General features: G+C 45.0%; 1 protein-coding gene and 2 pseudogenes across 1 annotated transcript; all 3 read right to left on the bottom strand.

Moving 5' to 3' along the window:
• Nucleotides 1–334: 334 nt before the first annotated feature.
• LOC128323251 (mas-related G-protein coupled receptor member H-like) lies at nucleotides 335–1,269 on the bottom strand (annotated as a pseudogene).
• A 15,542-nt stretch (nucleotides 1,270–16,811) lies between these two features.
• On the bottom strand, nucleotides 16,812–18,874 carry LOC128323250 (mas-related G-protein coupled receptor member H-like; annotated as a pseudogene).
• Nucleotides 18,875–21,317: 2,443 nt separating this feature from the next.
• On the bottom strand, nucleotides 21,318–22,247 carry LOC128323249 (mas-related G-protein coupled receptor member H-like). Its single transcript, XM_053245978.1, has one exon. The coding sequence runs from the start codon at nucleotides 22,245–22,247 to the stop codon at nucleotides 21,318–21,320; it is 930 nt and encodes a 309-aa protein (XP_053101953.1).
• Between the last annotated feature and the right edge of the window lie 2,682 nt (nucleotides 22,248–24,929).

Here is a 24,929-nt window from a genome sequence, read left to right as displayed (position 1 = left end):
GGAGCGCTGCTCTACTTGCCAACCCCAATTGGTAGAGCAGCTCTCACTGGAAAAACAGGGGAGTTGGTCTACTGATTGGGATCAGCTGGTAGCGGAGACCTCCACCATGGACTTAGTGCATCAGCCTGTCTCGGAGGATTGGTCTACCACAGAACCCTCTTCAATGGGAATGATGCATCACCTACCTGTATATACAGCCTTGCCATAACATTCATGGTAGACCCACAGGAGTTCAAAAAAGTTCATCTGCCATCTTTGGATCAGATGCCTGAAGGAATCTGCAGCATTATAATTAGAATGACAGGTCTCAGATATTTGAGCACAAGTGTAGACATCATAACTGGGTTTCTAATGGTGGTTCCTCTTCTGCTCCAGGGACCTCTTCCTCCTTGAAAACCCTCTGGAGTATGACCTTCACACCTTCCCTAGAGTGACTCCTCTTCCTTCTCCCAACCAAGAAATAAATGAATGGGTTAACTCTGCTGTTTAAGGAGGTGGTTAAAAACATGCATTCCCAGAAATACATGTAGATTCTTCTAGGAAAAACACTAATATTTAAGGGAAAAAATGTAAGTGGGAAAGCAAGGAAGAGATAAAAGAAGAGAGTAAGTAGGACAACAATTAAGATTTCCCCCGCCTATGCTGTCGTGATTTAAAGCAGACTTGGATGAATAATATCAAAGTAGAGATGGTAATGAGTGGAAGGCAGAGAACAGCATCCCCAATAAGTTGATACTGGAGAGAGAAAACTGTCCAAATCCCAAACATATAGAGAATGAGGAGAATTCCATTAGATAAAATAGAGAGAACCCATATGAGCACACAAACAAAGGTGGACAATTGTTGTGGCCGGTGGCAGCGATACCAAATTGGGAAGAGGACAGCCACACACCTGTCCACACTGATGGCCATCAGTAAAAATTGACCAATACTATAAATGACAATGAAACATAAAAGTAATATAGAAAAATAAATAAAGAAACCAGTAGTAAGGAATATTGAAACAAAAAATATCCAAAGCACTGATATGAGGAGTCCAAAGTCGGCCACAGCCAAGTTCAGGATATAGGTGGTGAAGGGATTCCTCTTAATGCGGAAGCCAAGAAGCCAGATGACAATTCCATTCCCCGCAAGTCCAAATGTGCAGACAATACCAATGATGATTTTGAGAGGAATTGCTATACTGTCTCTATATATTGTTGAAATGTCCCAGGGAGAAGTATCATTGTCTGAGTTCCAAGTCTCTGTGGTTGTTGTATTATATTCCATCAGGGACAAGTATATCAGAGTGAAACTCTCATCTCTTCTTCTTGTGCCAACTTTCTCCTGTTAATGGAAATGAGACATATGGATTCAGTTCTTGCTATTGAGTCAAAGTAGTAATAATTTATTGTTGGTCCCATGCATTGCTGCTCTGGGGGATTTTTTATGTGGATCATGGTTTAGTGTTATTTGCAAATAATATCTTTATATGGAGAACTTGCTTTCTGAGTTGAGGAGTTGAGCTGGTGTGTTTATATTCTTCATTCTCCAATAATTTTTCTGCAAACTCTAATTCCTGTTTTTCACACGAATATTCACATTGTCACTGATGCTATTGTGTTTAGTGGACTAATGCTGCAATGCTTGCCCAAGAATTTTGATCCTCTGATTACAGCCCTGGAGGCATCAGGCACTCAATTAATTTTGGAAAGTGTAATATAAAGTCTCAGAAACTTCAACTTGAACTACAACAGCAAGAAAACTTTCCAGCCAAAACTGCTGCAGTTTACTTAAATAAGCAGTGCTATTCAAATGCAAATACAAAGAGCACCAAATCTAGAGGCTACAAGGCTAGTTACCATGACAAAAAAGTAAACACATGGCTCAGTCATGGTGACAAAGAGACAATCAAAAAGGCAAACCAGGAAGTGCCTCTGAGACACAAAGAACATGCAATGTTTCAGGCAAGACTTATAATGGAACTGTGAATCCATCAAGGAAGAAACGAGAATTCATCCTGGATTCTTGTGCCACAGGGAATATATTATGTTTGAATTAGACAAAGACAACAATTATGATCTAACTTTAGCCTATGGCAGAACCCTGGTCACATCGGGAAGAGGAATAGCTAAAATCCTCTGCAAAGGAGCAGGTGATACAATCCAAAAAGTTCAGATAAATAGTGCCCTCTTAGTACCAGAAATGCAAACCAATTTGATTTCCATTGGATATGGACTTAAGAGAGGATGCAAAGCAGTTTTTTAGAAAAAGGCATGCTATATTCCCGAAGGTGATGGATTGATTATTCATTCATTCATTCACTTTTTATACCACCCTTCCAGAAAGGCTCAGGGCAGATTATGACTGCTCATATGCGTGGTGATGATGGACTTTTTGAATTAGACTGTGTTACTGCACAAGCAAATGTGGCAAGCACATACCAACACAAAAATTGTTATTTTCTTGTGGCACAGGAAATTGGGCCACAGAAGATTAAATATTAAAATTGATCTTCAAATGAAAGAATTAATAGAATACTTTAAAACTAGCTGACCCTGCACAGAGCATCTGTGCAGTTGTGCAGTGAGCCTGTGGTATCCCCCCACTGGTGGCTCCCCCGCTCGCACTCCCCCCCCACCCCGCGGCTCCCTTGCTCGTCCTCCCCCTCACTCTCTGCTTCATGACCCCAGCCAGCAAACTCCCCAGCTTTCTGAAGTGGCCACCCACATGCCTCTCCGGCTGCTGCCTTCTTGCTTTCCGAACTCTCGCACTGTCAGCCAATTGCCTCCCCCCATCAGCCAATCGCCTCCTTCCTCCGCCAGTGTCAGCCGATCACTTCTTTTCTGCCACATCACCACGCATCACTCCCCCCCCCACAACTCTCTTGCTCGTGTTCTTCCTCCCACAACTCTCTTTCGCCTGTGTCCACCTGTCCTTCTGTCTCCATTTCTCCACTAGCAGGTGTGGCGGGCAGGCACTAACAATGGCCTCCCTGCCACCCAACCACTTTCCACAGTGCCCTCATGCTGGCCTAAAGCTCTTTGGCATGTTTTGAGGTGGTGAACCGCCAGCCGCCCCCTTCCACCAAATTCCCTGGTGCTTTATGTAGCAGCACCACAAACTCCTTCCGTCCCAGTCCCTGAACAACCTGCTTCACGATCCCAGCCAGCAAGCTCCCTCCTGACAGCAGGTGTGGTGGGTGGGCAGTAACAATGGCCTTCCTGCTGGCCCTCCACTTTCTACAGTGCCTTCATGCAGCTGACCCCAGCTGGCAAACTCCCTCCCAACTTGCCTCCCCCAAGTCAGCCAATCACCTCCTTTCTGCCACATCCCCACGCATCACCCATCTTTTTTATGTATTAAATTTTTATTGATTTTAACAATAATCATTCACAACACATTAAACAAATTATGGACTTCCTGCTCACATCTCCTCATGAGTCACCAACTGTAGAATTAACCCTTTCTATAATAATAATTCAAAACATAGATTTAAACCTTACAAACACGATTTTGATCTACTCAACCTGCTAATATTACTAAATTTCAAACCCTGTTGTAAAATCAATATTAGGAAAATAGTTCTTACGCATCACCCATCTTAGAGAAATAAGTATATATAAGTATATTATATAAGTATAAATAAGATAAGTGCATGTCCAGAAATGGCCAGCAGATGCCATTGTTGCATACTTAACAAAGGAGTGATACCTAGTTGCCTAGTGATGCCTAGAGTGTGGAATTCAAGGAGATACTGCAGCTGGTGCATACTGACATTTGTGGTCTGTTGCAATCAGCATGGTATAGTGGTTAGAGTGCTGGACTAGGACTGGAGAGATCTGAGTTCAAATCCCCATTCAGCCATGAGACTTCCTCGGTGACTCTGGGTCAGTCACTTCTCTCTCAGCCTAACCTACTTCACAGGGTTGTTGTGAGTAGAAATCTAAGTATGTAGTACACTGCTCTGGGATCTTTGGAGAAAGAGAGGGATATAAAAAGTAAAATAAATAAAAATAAATAAATAAAAATCAAGCCTTGCTGGAAATAAATACATTTTGACTTTTATTGATGATTTCTCCAGATGTTGCTATGTATATGCTCTGAGAGAGAAAAGTCAAGTGTGTGAGAAATTTAAAGAATATGTTGCATAGGTGAATAACAAATCTGGAAGAAAGCCCCAATGTTTGAGGCCAGGCAATGGAGGGGAATATATGTTAAGTCTGATAAAAGAATTTATGAAGTCAAATGTAATTTTGCACTAAACTTTTCCCGCATTTTAAAAAATTATTATTATTATTATTATTATTATTATCATCATCATCATCATCATCATCATCATCAACAAGATTTATATTCCGCTCTTCCTCCGAGGAGCTCAGATACATGCTTATTTTTATCCTCACAGCAAACCTGTGAGGTAGGTTAGGCTGAGAGATACATGACTGGCCCAGAGTCACCCAGAGAGCTTCATGGTTGAATGGGGATTCAAACTCAGATCTTCCTGGTCTTAGTCCAACACTCTAATCACAATGCTGTGCTGGCTCAACCTCAACCTACTGAAACAGCTGAAAGAAAGAACCGCTCTATACTAGAAATGACCAACTGTCTGCTGCATGATGCTAATTTAGCAGATAGGTTCTGGGGTGAAGCAGTGATGACTGCAAAGTACTTGCAGAAAAGATTGCCAACCAAGGCAATAGATAAAACACCGTTTAACTATGGCATGGGAGAAAGCCTTCCCTAAGTCACATCAGAGAGTTTAGATCAAACGCTTGTGCATATGTACCTAAGGCGAAAAGGACCAAACTCAACTGCAGATGTGAACTGGGAGTTTTTGTTAGATATGCACCTAGAGGGCACAGAATCCTTGACCCAAAAGGTGGAAAGGTCAAAATTTGCAATGCAGTGTATTTTGGTGAAAGACAAAGGCCAAGTAAAAATGAAATGCCAGAAATTTTACCAGAAAGCCAGATGAATGAGAAACCATGTGATTGGATTCCACTTAAACTGGAACCAGGCAGTACAACCAAAGAAGCAGTGCCAGATTCAGAAGGGCCTGCACAACCCGAACCCGAACTGAGGTACTCACAGAGGCCCAACAAAGGGGTTCCACCTGAAAGACTCTCACTCATGGCCAAAGGAGGAGAGATGCAAGAATCAATTTCATGGCAAGACATGGAAAGGATGCCAACTGATGAAGCTCTTGCACCAGTTATAAACCACACTTCATTTAGAACATTGCTCAGCGTGGCAGCAGTCAAAAGGATGCAAGTTGAGTACTTGGATGTAAAGACTGCCTTCCTACATGGGGAAATTGAGGAAGACTTCTACATGCAACAGCCACCAGGCTTCGAGGAACCTGGAAAGAAGGGGCTAGTGTGCAAACTGCAAAAGAGCACCTATGGCTTAAAGCAAGCAGCCAGAGCATGGAATGAGAAACTGAATCAACTGCTAGTTAAGGAGGGGTTCATGCAAAGAAAAGCTGACCCCTGCCTAGATTCAAGATTCAGAGAGAACAGATGGACTTACATCCTGACTCATGTTGATAACTTGATTCTTGCACACGAGAATAAGCAAGACAGTCTTGAGACTGTGCAGCATCTGAACAAGGAAATAGAGGTGGAAGCATCTCCCATTGCCTTGGCATCCAAATAGAAAGAGAAGAGGATGTGTCATTCCTTCTCAATGCAAAGCAGAAGATAAAGGATCTTCTAGAATGCCTGGGACTGACAGATGATATCAGTACACCAATGGATGCTAATTTCTGGACGCAAGATGGAGACAGCGAGCCTTTACCAGCCAACAATAAATACAGAAAGGCAATTGAAAAGCTTCTGTATATAGCCACAGTGACAAGGCCAGACATTGCCTCAGCAGTGGGAATCCTGAGCAGAAAAGTAAGTGCACAAAAGTGAACAAAAAGGTCTTTACCTGGCATCTAAAAGAAAAAAGTAAGGAAGCCAGGAGAACGTCACTGGGGAGGATTTTCCATTAATGGGGTGCAGCCACCAAAAACGCCCTCTCCCTAATAGCCACCTGTCTCACCTCATTTGGCAGGAGCACCCTGAGGAGGGCCTCCAAAGAAGATCTTAAGGACCAGGTTGGGACATACAGGGCAAGGCTCTCTCTCTCTCTCTCTCTCTCTCTCTCTCTCTCTCTCTCTCTCTCTCTCTCTCTCTCTCAATGTAGGGTTTTTAAGATTAAATCCAGCACTTTGAATTGGGCCCAGAAATGGACTGGGAGCCTGTGCAGCTGGCATGATATGCTCAAAATGTCCATTCCCAGTTAATAATCTTGCTGCCCTGCTTTGTACCAGCTGCAGTTTTCTTATCAAAGGCAGCCCCATGTACAACTCAATGCAGTAATCTAAGTGAGAGGTTACCAAAGCATGAGTAACTGTGGCCAAGCAAAGTCTGTCCAGGTAGGGTCTCAGTTGGCGTATCATCCAAAGCTAATAAAAGGCGCTCTGAACCACAGAGGCCACTTAAGCCTCTAGTGCTGGACCAGTGAGCACCCCCAAACTGCTAAGCTGGTCGTTCGGGGGGAGTGCAAGCACATCTAGAACAGGCTGAACATCAAGAAAATGTTCCAGGGAAAGGAACCACTAACCAACAGTACTTCAATCTTTTCTGGATTGAGTCTCAGTTTATTCACCTTCATAAGAACATAAGAATGACCCTGCTCCTTCACACATAGGCCCACCAGATGCTTCTGGAAGTTGTTGCTAGCTGAGCTTTTTCTGCCCACTCCAAGAAGCCTCCCTGGTTGCAACAGCATCTCCAGGCTTGGAGATTGCACTTTTGCTATGCTCAGGAGCTGCACCGCAATGTGAGCTTCTAGTCTATGTTATACATGGGGACAAGTTGCTTAGTTGGCAGTAGACTGGTTGCCCCTAGATTTGACTACTAACCCAAAAATTGGAAAGGGGATTAGCTTCTCACTCTCTTTGAGGGGTGCCCAGCTAAGCATACTCCCAGAACTAGCTACTTCAAGCGTCTGGCATCTAAGATAACTTCAGCCTTGGAATGAAATCTAAAATCTCCTCTTCCTCTCGCAAAGAGAGACACTACCTGGCCATCAGGCCAGGGTGAAAAGACAGATAAGACAAGTTTCTTATTTTCAGCCTCCATTACAATAGGGACGAGTAAGTGATGCAGCATTGAAAGTGTGCCTACTGAAACTATTGATAGAATTATTGGCAGAGTCAGTCCCAGCACAGGAGATTCCTTAAACGCAATGCACAATCCAATTGTCTTCACAATCACCCTTGAATGCCATAGGGGATTCACACACATTCATACCCAGGAAGGAGTAAGACACAATGCATTCCAAAAAAAGGTTGTCTGGGCTCCCTTATTCAGCAGAGCAGGACAAAAGAAATGTGACCTCAAGGGTACGTGTGCCCTCAAGTATCCCTAACTCCATTACCCAGTATGCTTCCTCGTGTAATTACACCTGGGTGTTCCCTTGTGCCTCTCACTCTGGTCCCCAGCAGACTGCAACAAGAGACTCCAGCAGACCACCGTGGTGTTCCTCTCCAGGACAGGTGATATAGCCTGTTGTCCAGCTTCTTCATGGCTAAACCTATCCCTTTCTCTTATTTCTGAAATCTTGCCCCTCTATCTTAAAGTACCTCTCTAGCCCGCCTGGGAATTTACACATAATTTGGAAGCTAAATGTGCCTTACAATAATTTCTTTCTTAGCATATTTGTAGTGCCTTTAAACTAGGGCCACATAGTAATTTAGTCTGATTTATTTTTAATACACTCTTTTTTTATTTAATTCAAACCTCCTTCTCAAGCCGATTTTCTTGAGTTCATACACTTGCACAAATTAAGGCTGATTGGAACTGTCTCCCCTTTTGAGCTAAATTGCCCACATTTGCCTGAACTAGGGGATGCAGGACAATCGCCCTCAAGGCAGTTTCATTAACAAAGCCTATGGATGCTTTGGCAAGTTCCTGTGTAGAAGGAATTGCTTGCAAGGAATGTCTCCAGAGATCTTTGCACTTGGTTTTCCAGTTATTTGCAGGCATAGTACAGAATTCATATGAAGTTTCAGAAAACCGAGCTTTTTTGACTTGCATTTCTTTGCCATGCCCTGAAGAAACATGCCATGCTGCATATTTACCTTGCATGGTGGTGAATGCTTCCCTCCCCGTTATAGTCACTGAATCCATGCGACCCAACTTCAAGGCATGCACCTAAAAAAACCACCTGGAAAGCTCTTTTAGCTTTCGCAGAGCCAACTACCTGTTCAATGGAAATGGGAAGGAAAAGTCTGGATTCAGTCCACGCTGCCACCTCTCACCCTCACAATAGCTAGTGCTGAACGAAGAACTTCATCTATCTGTGCAGCACTGAAATTTTGAGCCCACTCCATTAAGAGCACTGAATATGAACAGGAGTGGATTAAGCTGTTTGCTGCCCATAGGCAACGAAAGATTTGCTGCCCTCAACACAGAGAAGAAACTAGCTGACAGAAAAACTGGAGGATGACTGCACAACACTGACATTTTGTATTTAAAACACTAGCCTGCCCCTTTGCGCCTCATCCACAGGAATGCAGGTGCTCCAGGCGTGGAAGCTACTCTCTGCATATGTTCAGAGAAAACCTGCTGCTGCCTCCCAACCTAGCCAAAGGCTGCCTGTCCACCCCTCCCCTGGCCCACCTTCCCCCACCTGCTTGCACTCCAGTTTCTTGGCGAGCTTCTTCAGCACAGCAAGGTAGTGGTACGCTCAAGGTCAGCTCAGCCAGTCACATCCCCTCCTTCCCTCACCCACAAAACAGAGCCGTACCTCACTGGGTGTTGCTGGACACCAGCTGTGTCTTGGAAGAGACAGGTGCCAGTGGGCCCTGCTTTCCCTTTCTGGTCTGCTTGAGGGCCTGGTCGACCTTCTGCTTGGCTCAGTGCTCCGCTCGCAGCTTGGCCTCGCTCTTGCCTGGTGGGCCTTGTTCCACACTGTCCAGCTACTCCAGGGTCATCGGTGTCGCTACTAAGTGGAAAGGCAGCAGCAGAAGCAGCATGAGGTAATGTAGTTCACTTGTGGGCCTGCCCCCTGCCCACTCCTGCACCCTCAACTTGCTGAGCGTTGCCTGGTTGGGCATTGGAGATCGTAGGCACCACGCTGCCGAACTCCCTGCCACAGCCCCCCATGGTATGATATGTACAGGAGGATGTTAAAAGGGAATGAACTTCTTAGTTTGTTTGTCAAAAATTTGCCACCCCTCAAAATTTGCCACTATTGGCAAGTGCCTACTTTGCCTATGCATTAATTCACCCCTGAATATGAAGCCCCATTTTCAGGTCTTATAATACAACAATGAGATTCACTCACACAGAGCACTCTTGTGCATGCACTAGTGTACTTCATTGCACGGCTCATGGGTCACTGGCAGCTAGGGATGTACATGGAAAGGATTTTCCTTCCTTTCTTTTTTTTAAGCTTGAAACAAAGTGCAGAACTGCCAAAAGGTTTCATTGAAACAGTGGTTGAACTGGCTGTTTCGATGAAATAAACTCGAAATGTTTTCAGTGTTTCTGCCATGGGGAACAATGGAGAAACTCAAAACACCTTGTTGGTCCCCATGAGTAGCTGCAAGGGACACCAAAGTTGGTCGTGTGGTATAGGGATATGCAAAAATTAATAACTGTGATTTAATTCAAGCTAGAGTCAAAAGTGCTGTTTTGTTTCAAGCACAAATCAAATCAGCCCTAAGCAGGCTGCTTTGATTCAGACTTGATTCCGTTAAATCCAATTCAATTTAACCTTTACTGAAGGGAGGAAGGGGGAGAAGAACCTCTGCAAGTCTTTAAAAAACAAAAACAAAGAGGTGCTGGGGTGCTTGGAAATTACCTTTATAGTGCCTCTCTTTTCAATCCTTTCAGATCCTTTCCATCCTTTCAAGCAGCAAGCAGGAGTAAGGAGGAGGCGAGCCAACCTCCCATTCCTCCCTGCAGCAGGATGCTCACACTGGGCTAAGCCCTGAAATGCCCTGTGCACATGTGTGGGGAGGCCATTTAAAGGGATAGGCTAAGGGATAGGATAGTTCTTTTGGCTAAGACACCAGTGGTTTCACTCAAAAATATCTGCCTTCTAGCAAAACTACAACACTGGGCTAATCACCTTCAATGGCCACCCCACACATGTGGGAAGTGCTTCTTTCCTCTCCCTGGCATGCTGCCAAGATGGAAAGGATTCCACCCCCTCCTAGCAGTGACAACAGTCAGGAGGGGGTGAAAGATTTATTGATTGCTCAAAGGGATGGTTCACCCTCAGGTTGGCCTTGCCTCAATGCAAAGCATCACCATTGGAACAGAGATTCTCTTTTTTTGGCATAGATTTCCAAATAATCTCAGGCAGAGGCAAGATCTTACTCAAAACAAGTCCATATCTGTGAACTTATCACCATTAAAAGCTGAAACCACAAGATAGATTTTCTCAACCGGCATGAAGGACCAAACACACTCCTCCGTGTATAAGTGGCAAGGACCCCATACCATCTGATACAATGATTTTTATAGCTTTTATGATGATGGTTGTTTCCTGCTTTCTGATTGGATCTTTATATGCTTACGCACATTACATGACCAGCCCCCACGTTGCATGACAATGCACCAGACATTTGTGGTCACTTGCTGGCTGGCTTTTGCCTGCATGTTGAAATGTTCCATCTCCCACTTTCCTATTTGCCACTAATCAGCCCCAAACAGCAAAACATTTCCGGGTAGCAGCAGCAAAACATGGCCTCGTATGTCAGAGTTACTCGATCAGGCCTGTGATAAAGTATGGCCAAGCTAAAAATTCTACCGATCAATAGATATTGCCCAAATGCTTTTGAATAACCAGAAATTATGCACTGAAGCTCCTACAGGGGAATGGGTTTGGCAGCGAGAGGGAGGGGGAAGGTGCAGTGCCCAGCAGCAGCAAGGAGGGCAGGCAGGCAAAGGTCCCTGCAGCTGTGGCAGCAGCAGTGATGCGTGTGTGGCACACAACTTCCCGTCATGTCCCTGGGCTGCTGCCAGGCTTTCCACACCTCTGTTCTCAGGATATTGGAAGGTTGGGGGGGAGATCATGAGCTCAACACAACAAGGAGAGTGATAAACAGAGGTTTAAAAAGAAAGGGGAAAGGATGTCTGCCACCACAATTACTAATAATTATGGTGGCAGTTGATTGGAATGGTGCAGCCTACTACCTACCCTCTTGTCCCTTGCCCGACGTGGCTTATACTATCTGGCAGGGAAGCTGTTGTAGAGGGCCTGTAGAGACTATAAATGCTTCTCTGAGGGTGGGCAGGATGCCTCCTTATCTTACGGAGGCAATCATTAGACTGCTTTTGAAGAAGCCTGCCTCGGATGCCTCAGAGTTAAGCAACTACAGGCCTGTCTCCAGCCTTCCATGGCTGGGCACGGTGATTGAGAAGCTGGTGGCCTCCCAGCTCCAGGCAGCCTTGGAGGAAACTGATAATCTAGACCCATTTCAGACTGGCTTTCAGGCAGTGGCACCAAAGCTGGTCCAGGGGTGTGAGGTGATTCACACTTGTTTCACACAACTCCCTTCAAGATGTACAGGATATGGGACCGCATTTGATTCTTGTCCTTTCTTAATCAGCTTGTCGTGTCATATGACAAGAAAAAAAAGTTCTTTTATTAACAATCTTAATCTGTGAAAGGAGTAGATTCTTGCTGTTTAAGGCTCCATGATCATGGCGTCACTATGGAGAAAGGTGGGTTTTCAGCTGGTATACCCTGATCAAGAAGGATGGTTTTGCTTTCATGGCTGTTGATCAGAATTTTTGTCATGGAAATAGTTGCTGATCTTGCTAGATTTCTGTGCTGATGCTTTTTATGGCAGCTAATATATGACTGAGATATAGACAGACAGACAGACAGACAGATTAGATTAGATTAGATATCTTTCTGGAATGGTCCCTTTTGAGATCCTCTTCCTTCCTCCGGTTATTCAAGATACAACCTTTAGGAAGTGACAGAACAAATGCTGGAGGTTTTTCTGTAGAATCCCAGAAAATGCATGTATATGGTGGTGAAACACCCTCTTGGAGATCAAAGAGCCCCTCTGTGGTGGGTTGCCTTTCTTTTCTCTGTTTTCCATGTAAATTCTTTAAAAGGCTTCATGATCACTTTTCGCTTTGGAGATTATTGAAAAGTAAAACGGTCCATTACTCAATACCCTGATTTTGTAGGATGGTTTTGCTTTCATGGCTGCTGATCAGACTTTTTGTTGTTGTGGAGATTGTTGCTGATCTTGCTGGAATCCTGTGCTGATGCTCTTTATGGCAGCTAGTGTCACACACACACACACTTACTTTCTGGAGGTAGTCTCTGATAGCTAAGCAAAGAGGCACCTTTTTAAAGTGGTGGCTTTCTTTATTTGAACAGGGGGAGAGCAACTGGCCCTATCCAACCCCAGCTCAGCACCCCTCCAGTGGCTGTTGCTGGTGTCTGTCTTCTTTCTTTTTAGATTGTTAGGCATTTGGGGACAGGGAGCCATCTTCATTTATTTTTATTTGTCTATATACTGCTTTGGGAACTTTTGTTGAAAAGTGGTATATAAATATTTGTAGTAGTTGTAGTAGTAGAGTGGTCCCTCTTTGTTCCTCGTGTTATTCAAGACACAACCTTTAGGGAGCGACAGAACAAATGGTGAGATTTTTTTCTCACCAGAAAATTGATGCATATGGTGGTGAAACAACCTCTTGGAGATCCCTCAAGATCAAAGGGCCTCCCTGGGGGATTGTCTATCTTTTCTCTGTTTTCCATGTAAATCCATTAAAACAAGGATGCATTTCCCTGAGTTCCTAGGAGGATGATCATCATAGTCTCAGACTGGTTCAGATGAAAAACCAAATTATTTCCCATGGGGGAAAATAAGTCAATTAATTTCCAAATCAAATTCCATTCATTTCACTTGAATAACAAACAAACCAATAAATAAATAAGGTGCTACTCACGTCGGTTGCTAGAGTGGCATCTGTTGAATTTCTTCTTCGTGCATTTATTTATTTATTTATTTATCAAACTTCTATACCACCCAAACTTTTGTCTCTGGGTGGTAAACATAAAACAATTAAAACACATATAAAAAGTTAAAATAATTCAATAATTTAAAATCAACTATAAAATTAAAACAGACAGTTTTAAAAAGCTGGGAAAGCTTGGGTGAAAAGATGGGTTTTCAGATGTATTTTAAAATTTGCCAGAGATGGGGAGGATCATATCTCAACCGGGAGCACATTCCAAAATCTCGGGGCAATAACCAAGAATGTCCGTCTCTGTGTAGCCACAGATGTGTTGGCGGTAACTGGAGACGGACCTCCTCAGATGACCTCAAAGGGCAGTGTGGCTCATAGTGAAGAAGACACTCTCTTAAATACCCAGGGCCTAAGCCATTTAGGGCTTTATAAGTTATAACTAGCACTTTATATTTTGCCCAGAAACCAATTGGCAGCCATTGAAGCTCCATCTGCAAAGAAATAATGTGGTCTCACCGAGATGACCCAGAGACCAACCTGGCTGCCACATTCTGAACCAACTGAAGTTTCTGGACTACGTACAAAGGCAGCCCCACATAGAGTGCATTACAAAAGTCAAATCTGGAGGTTACCAACAAATGTACCACTGTTTTGAGGTCATTGATCTCAAGAAACGGGTGCAGCTGGCGTATCAGCCGAAGCTGATAGAAAGCACCCCTGGCCACCGCCTCAACCTGAGAAACCAAGGATTGGTGTGGATCCAGAAGTACTCCTAGACTGTGAACCTGTTCCTTTTGGGGAAGTGTGACCCCATCTAGAACAGGTAGAGCAAGATTGTCTCTGGAGTTCTGACCCCGCCCAATAAGTACCTCCATCTTATCTGGATTCAGCTTCAGTTTTTTCTCCCTAATCCAGCCCATTACCTGCCTTCCAGGCAGGCATTTAGGGAGGATATGCCAGCTCCTGAAGAAATTGACACGGAGAAGTAGATCTGGGTGTCATCAGTGTATTGAGAACACCCAGCTCCAAATCCCCTGATGATCTCTCCCAGCGGTTTCATGTAGATTTTAAAAAGCATTGGAGAAAGTATGGAGCTTTGAGGGACACCATATTTAAGCTCAGATCTCAAAGAGCAACAGTCTCCAAGAGACACCATCTGGAATCTGTCCAAGAGGTGGGAGCAGAACCACTGTAAAACAGTGCCTCCTACCCCCCAGCACTCTGAGATGTTCCAGAAGAATGTTGAAATGAGTCTAGATAATCAGTTTCCTCCAAGACCGCTTGGAGCTGAGAGGCTACCACCCTCTCAATTACCTTGCCCAGCCATGGAAGTTGGAAACAGGCCTATAATTGCTCAACTCTAATGCAGGGATCTAATGCAGGCTTCTTTAGAAGAGGTCTAATGATTGCCTCCTTAAGACAAGGAGGAATCCTGCCCTCCCTCAGAGAAGCATTTATGATTTCTACCAGGCCTCCTGCAAGAGCCTCCCTGCTAGGTAGGACAAGCCATGTCGGACAAGGGACAAGAGAACAAGTGGTAGGCCTCAGTGATCCAAGCAGCTTGTCCACATTCTCAGGAGTCACAAACTGAAACCGATCTGGCCGAATCACATAAGAGGGTTTGTTGGACACCTCCAGTTCAGACATCAAATTAATTGTGGAGTCTCCATCTAGGTCAGCCCGAATCTGAGAGATCTTATCTATGAATAACTCTTTAAACATGCCACAGTGAGTAACTGATGACTCCAAATTCTGGTTCAAGGGAGGTGGGGGCGGATATTAGTCCCCTCACAACCATGAACAACTCTGCTGGGCATGAACTCGCAGAGGCAATAAGGGCAGAGAAGAACCGCTTCTTTGCTGCACATATTGCCTGAGCATAGATCTTTAATGATGTATGCTGTATGATGTAATCTGTCGGATTTGAGTCGAGTCTTTCTCCACTTGCGCTCCAGTCACGTACCTTGCTGCTTCAGCCCCCATAGATCTTCTGTATACCAAGGAGCCAATTTTGAAGTGGGTTGGAGGGGATGCTTGGGAGCAATCGTGTCTACTGCCCTGGTGAGCAAGTTGTTCCAATTCTCCACCAGGGCATCAACAGGATCACTGGCAAAGCCAACATTGAATCAATCCAAGGCTTCTTGGAATCCTACTGGATCCAATAACCTCTTCGGGCGGACCATTCTAATGGGCCCCTCACCCCTGCGTAGGTGGGAATTGGTCAGAAGTCCAACCTTAACCAGATGGTGGTCTGTCCATGACAATGGGGAAATCACAGGAGTCCCCACCCACGGACCACCACCTTGATCAGAGTAAAATACCAAATCAAGCATGTGACCTGCAATATGTGTCAGTCCAGAGACCACTTGGGATAGGCCCATAGTTGTCATGGCTGCTATGAACTCCCGAGCTACCCTGGACAAATTGGTCCTGAAATGAACATTGAAGTCCCCGAGCACCAAGAGTCTGGGAGACTCCAATGCGAGTTTCGCGACCAAGTCCGTGAGCTCAGTAAGGGATTCCGCTGGGCAACAAGGCGATCAGTACACCAACAGAAGTCCCAATCTATCCCCAGTCCCTAAACTCAAGTACACACATTCAGTATGGTCTGATACCCTGACAGGGACTCTGGTAAGGGAGATGTTATCCTTATAGACCACAGCCACCCCACCTCCCTGCCCATGTCCCCTCACCTGCTCCTGTACAGGATATCCTGGAGGGAGAAGTTGGGACCGGACTGGACCACTAGCCTCCCCCAACCAAGTCTCAGTAATACATACCAGGTCAGCCCCTTCATCCATAATCAAATCATGGATGAGTTTAGGCTTATTTTGGACCAACCTTGCATTGCAGAGGAGCAAGGTAAGGCTATGTGGGTTGTTGGCATGCTCCCCGAGGTCAAAGAGATGGCAGGACAGCTGGAAGGGGAGACAGCTAATAAATTTCTGACTACCCTTCCCCTGGAATGCCCTGATCACCTGCCAACATTTCTTCTTCTATTCCCCGCCACCACTGGGATAGCTGCCCCATAGTCAACAAAGGTGCTCCCTGTCTCCCCATTGCCAGATGAACCCAAACACATTGCAGCAACTTCAACCCAATTCCCCCAAAGCTAAAAACTGATTAAACAGAAGCCCTCTAGACCTCACCCTTGTTCTTCCCCGATGTGGATCCCCCCAAGGGGCGATCCCCTTTGGTGTACCCCTTTGGTTGCAGACCCAACTGCCACAAGGCTGAGCAGATGACCTGAGGAACAGCTGAGTCACTTAGGGGCTAGTCCCAGTCCTGCACACGCCCTCCACAGATGTTACCTAGAGGCTGCAGCCCCACAGGGGAAGCAGGAGCTTGCTGGGAACAGCATAAGGAGCCCCCATGACTTACCTGCTCTCTCACCCCAGGCAGCACTGGGTGGGAAGCGGAATGGACTTCTCCTTCTCCTCCGCTGGGCATCCCCCAAATGCCACTGGCTACATGATTGTTATGATGGCAGTACAAGCATCATAGCCTAGCTCAGGATCTGAACACGGATCCATTTTCTGATCATCTGTTTGTTAAAACAAAGTTGGAGGTAGGGAGCTTGCTTGTGTGTTAACCCCATCTAGATTGGACAATTTTTACTCTTTCATCATTTTAAGTGGATGTATTTAAATAGTTGCTTGGGGTTTTTTTTATTATTATTATGCATTACCTACATGCAACCTAGCCATAGAATTCATGGTAGAACATTAGGAGTCCAAACAAGTTCATCTGTCATCTTTGGATCAAATGCCTAAAGGAATCCTCAGCATTATAATTCGAGTGACATGGGTAGAATATCTGAACAAAATTCAGACATCATAACAGGGTTTCTAATGGTGGTACCTCTTCTGCTTCAGGGACTTCTTCCTCCTTGAAAACCCTCTGAAGTATGACCTTCACATTTCCCCTAGAATGACTCCTCTTGCTTCTCCCAACCAAGAAGTAAATGAATGGGTTAACACTGCTGTTTTTAGCACCTCCTTAAATAGAGGCATTCCCAGAACTACCTGAATCTGTGAAATGGAAAGTCAAAATGGACCTCAGTTAAATAAAAAGCATTCAGTGGAAAAGCAAAGAAAAGATAAAAGAAGAGGGTAAGCAGGACAACAATTAAGATTTCCCCACACTGATGCTTTTGTGTTTTAAGGCAGACTCAGATAAAGAGATCAAAGAAGAGATAGTTATGAGTGGGAGGCAGCGAACAGCATTCGTAATAAACTGATACTTGGTTGAGTGAAAACTCCAATTCCCAGACCAGTATTCAGACATACGAGGAATAATGGGAATTCCATTATAAAAAAATGAGAAGATCCATATGAGCACACACAAAAGGGTGGACAACTGTGGTGGCTGGTGGCAATGATACCAAACTGGGGAGAGGACAGACACACACCTGTCCTCACTGATAGCAGTCAGCAACAGTTGACCAACACTATACAGTAATGTGGAAAGTTCAGGTTTTAATATATTTTATTTATTTTATTTTATTTTATTTTATTTTAAATATTTCTATACCACTCAAAACATTATGGGTGGTTTACAGTTAAAAAATAATATTCAAAAAATAGATACAAACATAATTATTAAAACATGAGTACACTATATTGGATGTGTATTGGATCCAAAGCATTGATATGAGGAGTCGAAAGTCGGCAACAGCCAAGTTCAGGATATAGGTGTTGAAGGGAATCCTCTTAATGTGGAAGCCAAGAAGCCAGATGACAATTCCATTCCTCACTACTCCAAATGTGCAGACACCACCAATGGGAGTATGGAAGAAAAGTTCTATACAGTCTGTATATATGTCTGGATTTTCCCTGGGATAGTTTCATTGACTGAGTTCCAAGTCTCCTTAGATGTTAAATTATATTCCATGGGGGACAAGTATGTCAGAGCGAAATTTTCATCTTTTCCTCTTGTCCAGACTCTCTCCTGTTATTTAACAAGAGACATATGGATTCAGTTCTTGTTCCTGAGACAAACAAGTAATAATGTATTGTTGGTCCCATGTTTTGCTGCTTGGGCGGGGGGGGGGGGGTGCTGTTCCGCTCCTGTGAAATCCTGAATAATTGCATGCTGCACCATCAAATCACTTGGGAATAATGGAAGTATTGATGCTGTGTGCAATTTCACAGGACTTCAAGGGAGCGGAAGAGACCCACCTATGCAGCAGTTCTGGCTTCTACATTCTCATGAGTTGTACAGGCAGGGGTTCGAAGGTGGGAGAATTGGATGGGGACTCTCTGCTTCCAAGATGGGGCCTCTCTCAGTGAACCTCTTCACCACTCAATGGTGGTCCCTGAATTCTCCAGAAAGAGAATTGCTAATATTGCTGAATGCCTGTCTTATGGTAGCTAATGTACTTGTATGTGATATGCTTTATACAGATAGCTTTCTGCAATGGTTCCTGTAGGGATGTGCATGGAACCAACGAGCCTGGTTCTGCCCAAATCCAGTCTGGTCTAGCCATGGAGCTGGCTCGAGTTGTGCCACCACTGCCAGCGTAGGGAGTGTGCTGCTACGGGAGAGGGGGCATGAGAACATGCCGCCTATGCCCTCACTATGGCACTCTGTCCAGCCAAGCCTTCCTCTTTTTACTCCCATGGAGTCAGATGCCAAAAGGCCACAGTGGTTTATAACCGGGGTTATGATCCTGGCTGAACCATCCCTGATATTCCTATCCTCTAGAACAGGGATTCTCAATGTGTGGGTCCCCAGATGTAATTGGACTTCAACTCCCATAATTCCCAACCAAAGGCTACTTGGGCTGGGGGTTATGGGAGTTGAAGTCCAATAACTTTTGGGGACCCACACATTGAGAAACCCTGATCTAGAATACTTCAGTCTCCCTCTCCATCACCTGCTGCAAGAGCTGTCATACTCAGCTTCTCCTTCTTCCTTGCTTCCACATAATCACTTTTCCCTCCTCCTACATAGTTGTTTTCTCCCACACAACTGAAAATTGGGAGTACACACAGCTCCCAAACCTGAAAAGGACACATGTACTACCAAGTTTTGGGTTGTGTGAATGACCTCCCTGTCTTATTTCCAATGATGTCATCTAGACTCCCTCCCTCCTCCTTTCTTACTAATCTCCCAGGGTAAGCAAGAAGCAGGAACAATACTCATGTTCAGTCAAATCCCACAAGTAAAGTAGAGGAGAGCCAGAGAGTTCCTCCTGCCTAAGCTTAAGCGAACAACCTGGGAGTGATGACTGACAGGACGTAATCTTTCTTCAGGGTTGCTGCAATGCAGGGCTTCTGCAAGTCCAAGATGACACTGAAGCATCAAAGCATAATTTTAGACAGATATTTGGGGCTATTGGATCATTGGATGGAGAGATAAAATGCTGGGTTCTCGAGGTAACACTCGGAGTCATCAGTACACAGGTAGGGAAGAAAAGGGCATAATAAAATGAGCAGCGGACAAGAATGATGCGAACTCTATGTATTGTAGACCTTTCAGTTTGACAGTAGTTAGAATGTTAGTGACTTTTGTGGTGGACGTTGGAGTGGGGTTCCCAGATTGGAAGTGATCCAGCTCAGAGGAGGAGGAGAGAAAAGCACACTCCAACCATTTGGAGCCAAGGGTAGGAGGGAGATTGGATGGGAGTTGGAGAGCCAGGATGGCTCGATGGGTCTTTTTGAGGATGGATCAAGGGAACTTTGTTCCCCAAAATGACGGAGCCAAAGAAGTAAGGAAGGAGCCTAAGACCGGTGATGTGGGAGAGAAGAGGGATGGTGACTGAAGAGATGGTAATCTGGAATACGAAAGGGACAGAACTAGAATGTGAAGGGATCCATGCAGGACAAAAGTGATTTCAGTGCATCATATCTGCAGGAGGAAAAAGATGAAAGGGCTGAGGGAGGTCAGTAAGTAATAGGTTTATTGTTGTGACCACAGGTCATGACATAGGAGAACACAGAAGAAAAAATACAACATATTGAAAAATTACATCAGTTGTGTTGAAATACAACCAAAGCGACTCTTCCTTCCTTCCTTCCTCCCTACCTCCCGTTCTTCCTTTTACATATTTATATAGCACCCAAAACCCATGTTTCTGGGCAGTTTACAATGAAGCAAAATAAACAGAAAAAGTAAAAACATTAGTTAAAACAAAATAATAACAAAAATGTTAACACATTACAACAATTTTAAAATATCTAAAAGTATTTTACAAGTGTTAAAACAATATTTAACACTTAAATATTAAATATATAAAAGTGTTAAACAATATTTAATTAAAAGCCCAGATGAACAGATGTGTCTTCATAGACATTTTTAAAACTGTCAGATATGGGGAGAAGAAGATCTTCTCTTAAATATCCAGGGCCCAATCCGTTTAGGGCTTTATAGGTTATAAGCAGCAGCTTGTATTTTTCCTGGAAACTTATCAGCAGCCAGTGTATCTCCTTCAACACGGGAGTAACGTGATCTCTCTGAGATTTATTTATTATCTATCTATCTATCTATCTATCTATCTATCTATCTATCTATCTATCTATCTGATTTCTATACTGCCCTTCCAAAAAATGGCTCAGGGTGGTTTACACAGAGAAATAACAACCTGGCTGCCACATTCTGGACCAACTGTGGTTTCCGAACTATGTACAAAGGCAGCCCCACATAGAGCGCATTGCAGTAATCCAGTCTGGAGGTTTAACAAATTTCTGAGAAAATACATGTCTAGTCATCTATGATATTAAATGTTGGTTACCAGCACCCCCAGAAACTGTCAGACCCAGTGGTGAGGGTTTTTTTTTTTTTTTTTTTAAAAAGAATTTAACTTTAGAACCCCAAAGCCAGCTCAAATTCGAGCTGAGCCAGGGGTCTCTCTGGGGGGCATAAAATTGAACATGCCCATTGGGTTCCAGTCTGGTTCAACTCAAACTGAACTGGGCAAACTGGTTTTGTGCACACTCCTACTCAGAGGATAGTTCTCCCTGAGTAGACCAGTCCTCTGAGGTGGGCAGACTCACTAAGTCCAGAGTGGAGGGCTGTTCTACTTGCCAACCCCAATTGGTAGAGCAGCTCTCCCTGGAAAAAAACCAGGAGAGTTGGTTTACCGATTGGGATCAGCGGGTAGGTGAGCCCTGCACTCCGGACTTACTGCATCATCCTGTCTCAGAGGAATTGTCTAGCACAGAACCTTCTTCAGTGGGAACGATGCATCACCCATATACAGCCTAGCCATAGAATTCATGGTAGACCGACAGGAGTTCAAACAAATTCATCTGCCATCTTTGGATCGAATGCCTAAAGGAATCTGCAGCATTGTAATTAGAATGACGAGGCTAGAATATTTGAGCACAAATGCAGACATCATAACTGGTTTTCTAATGGTGGTTCCTCTTCTGCTTCAGGGGCTTCTTCCTCCTTGAAAACCCTCTGAAGTATGACCTTCACACTTTCCCTAGAGTGACTCCTCTTCTTTTTCCCAATAAAGAAATAAATGAATGGATTAACACTGCTGTTTAAGGAGGTAGTTAAAAACATGCATTCCCACAAATACCTGAATATGTCCAAAGGTGAATGATAAGTAATTAAGAAAACAGCATTTAATGGAAAAGCAAAGAAGAGATAAAAGAGGAGGGTAAGAAGGACGACCATCAAGATTCTTGCCCGCCTATGTTGTCGTGATTTAAAGCAGACTCTGATGAACAGTATCAAAGTAGAGATGGTAATGAGTGGAAGGCAGAGAGAGGCATTTATAAGAAGTTGAAAATAGATGGAGAGAAAACGCATATTCCCAGACAAATTGAGAATGGTGGGAATTCCATTAAATACAGAAGAGAGGACCCATATGAACGCACAGACAAAGGTGGACAATCGTGGTGGCCGGTGGCATCGATACCAAATTGGGAAGAGGACAGACACACACCTGTCCACACTGATGGCTGTCAGTAAAAGTTGACCAATACTATAAAAGACTGTGAAAAATATATTATAAATAATAATGAAATCATAAGTAAAGAACATTGGAACTAAAGACATCCACGGCAATGATATGAGGAGTCCAAAGTCAGCCACAGACAAGTTCAGGATATAGGTGGTGAAAGGATTCCTCTTAATGCGGAAGCCAAGAAGCCAGATGACAGTTCCATTCCCCACAAGTCCAAATATGCAGACAACACCAATGGTGATACTGAGAGAAAGTTTTATATTGTATCCTGTATATATTCCTCGACTTCCTGTGGGATAGCTTTCATTGACTGAGTTCCAAGTCTCTTTGGATGTTGTATTATATTCCATCGGGGACAAGTATGTCAGAATAAAACTCTTGTATCTTTCTCTTGTGCCAGCTCTCTCCTGTTAATGGAAAGGAGACATATGGACTCAGTTCTTGCTATTGAGTCAAAGAAGTAAAAATGTACAGTTGGTCCCATGCATTGCTGCTCTGCGAGTCTCTTCTGCTGCTATGAAATCTTGCACAAAGGCATGCTGCATGGTCTCTTCAACCAGAAATAATGGAAGCATCTGTGCAGTATGCAACTGCACAGGACTTCTTTGGAGTGGAAGAGACCCACCCATGCAGCAGGTCTGGCTTGTACATTCTTGCAAGTGGTACAGCGAGGGGTTGTTTCCTTTTTCCATTTGCTGCACAGAATCCCAGCCAGTGTTCTCATCACCTCCCACTCCAGGACAGGATACTCTGGCATTACCAACTGAAGAGATGTGGCCGTGGTACAGCGAGGGTAGGAGGGGGCTGTGTCCACCCCACCCCACCCCAGCGGTGGTGCACATGCCACTCCTGCTGCCCTGTGCAGTTGCCTGTGCTGCCACTTTCCCATGGATGGCATGCACACACTTTGATGCTGACACAGGGTACATGAACACCCTCCATTCCCAGTCAACTCCAGGGACCCTTGGAAAGAGGGAGGCCCTATTCCTTTCTCCAGGCAGGAATGGGTTCCCTTCTTCCGAGTGGCTTCTCAGCTGGCAGGTAAAGCAGCAGTGGGTGGTAGAAACTGCAGCAGCAAGTGGTAGGAGGATGGGGGAAGGAAGCGTGAGTGAAGACTGAGGGGCCCCACCCTCTGCCACTCCTTGTTTATTGGATGCAGGGTCACACCAGTATCACTGTCCTGAGCTGTGGAGTACATTCATATTTTAAGATAGGAAAGACCACAACCTTTGGAGTATGTTTTGTTTATCCCCCCAAACCACATGCATTTGTACCCCCCCCCCACTCTCGAAACCCATTCATCACTCCACAGCACTCCTTGGATTCTGCTAATAGGGCACAGTCAATATATTTGAAGCAGAAGAGTTTCCTCTGCCACTGAGTCAAACCTTATCACAGTTTTCTCTTGTAAGTTGCATCAATACACAAAGCAGTAATATTTCACACTAGGGGCTAATTGTAAATGTTTTTAATTGTTTTTGTTGTATTTTTATGTGGAGCATGGTTAGTCTCTTTTGCAGATAATATCTCTGTTCATAAAACTTGCTTTCTGAGTTCCGGAGAGTGAAGAGCTGAGCTTGTGTGTTCACATTCTTCATTTTCCAATATATTGTCTGCCAATTCTAACTGCTGTTTTTCACACAAATATTCACATTCCCACTGAGCTAGGGGCATACTCAGAACTCCAAGGAACTTCACAAAGCACACAGTGACGTAGACAGCTAAGGAGAAAACCATGGGAGAAGAGAGGCTTTGAAAAGGACACCTCATTTTCCTGGCTGTTATTTGAAACTAGTATTTTTAAGCCCGTTATGATAACGGGCGCTAGCTTTCTATCCCGTCTTTTCTGTCTCTCTCTCTCTTTCTGTCTCTTCCCCCCATCCTTGTCCCCTCTCTCTTTTTGTTTTTTGTTTTGTTGTTGTTCTCTGTTTTTGTTCTTCCTTATTTTGCTTTTACTTTTTTTGGGGTGGTGGTGGATGAATAACGGCCAAAATGGCCCATGAGAAGGTGGCCGCCCCCGCCTATCGCCCTCCCGCGCACCCAGCTGCCGGAGCCCACCTTACCCGCTCCAGCCCGAAGGAGAAGAGAGGAACTCGGAAACAGAGCTATTCTCTGTGTTAAGCTGCTGCATATACTGTCGCAATGGACGCAATAGGCGTCCTTTGCGTCCATAGCGGCAGTTTGAGCAGTGACTTAGCACAGAGAGGAGCTCTGCTCGTGAGCTCCTCTCTTTTCCCTCGGGCTGGAGCGGGTAAGGTGGTCTTCAACAGCTGGGAGGGCGATAGGCGGGGGAGGCAACCTTCTCATGGGCCATTTTGGCCCTTAATCTTTTTTGGGGGGGAGCGGGGAAGGTGATTTTGGGCAGCTGGGAGGGCGGGTGAGCAGGCGGCGGTGGCGGCTGTGAGCGGGCGGGAGCCTCGTTGGCGGCTTCGCCGCCACCTCGCCCAGCTTCATTTTGGGCAGCTGGGAGGGCGGGTGAGCAGGCGGCGGCGGCGGCTGTGAGCGGGCGGGGGCCTCGTTGGCGGCTTCGCCGCCACCTCGCCCAGCTTCCCTGTCCCCCGTCTCGGTCTTCCCCCGCCGCCATTGCCCTCGCATTTTTCAGGGCGGCCGCTTCTGGTTGCCTCGGCCTCCTCTCGCCGTCCCGCAGCTCATGGCCGAGGCGGTGGCTCCGCCGCCGCCTCGGCCACTTTCCCCCACCGCCACACACCGGCTAATGGCCGCCCGTGGCTGTGGGACACTGGTGTCTGAGGTCCTGTGTCCCTTGGGCTCTTCTGGGCCTGTGCTTCGCACAGGCCCAGAACAGCCCAGGGAGGCAGGGACGCAGATCCCCAACGTTCCAAAGCCACGGCCACTCACTTAGCCTTTTATTATATAGGATTGATGGGGTACTTTTGACTCTGGATGTCTTGTCTGGGTGGCAACTTTAATTTTTTATTCTTTTGTCACACAGAAGGGAATACAGGACGAAAAGTCCTCCTTCTTCCATTACTTGTCTGGGTGCTAATGCCCTCTCCCAACAAAGAAGCCATTTA

The sequence above is a fragment of the Hemicordylus capensis genome, chromosome 4 (assembly GCF_027244095.1).
Source record: "Hemicordylus capensis ecotype Gifberg chromosome 4, rHemCap1.1.pri, whole genome shotgun sequence".
Lineage (NCBI taxonomy): Eukaryota > Metazoa > Chordata > Lepidosauria > Squamata > Cordylidae > Hemicordylus > Hemicordylus capensis.
The sequence above is the reverse complement of the archived record's forward strand: the minus strand, read 5'-3'. Positions and strand labels throughout refer to the sequence as shown.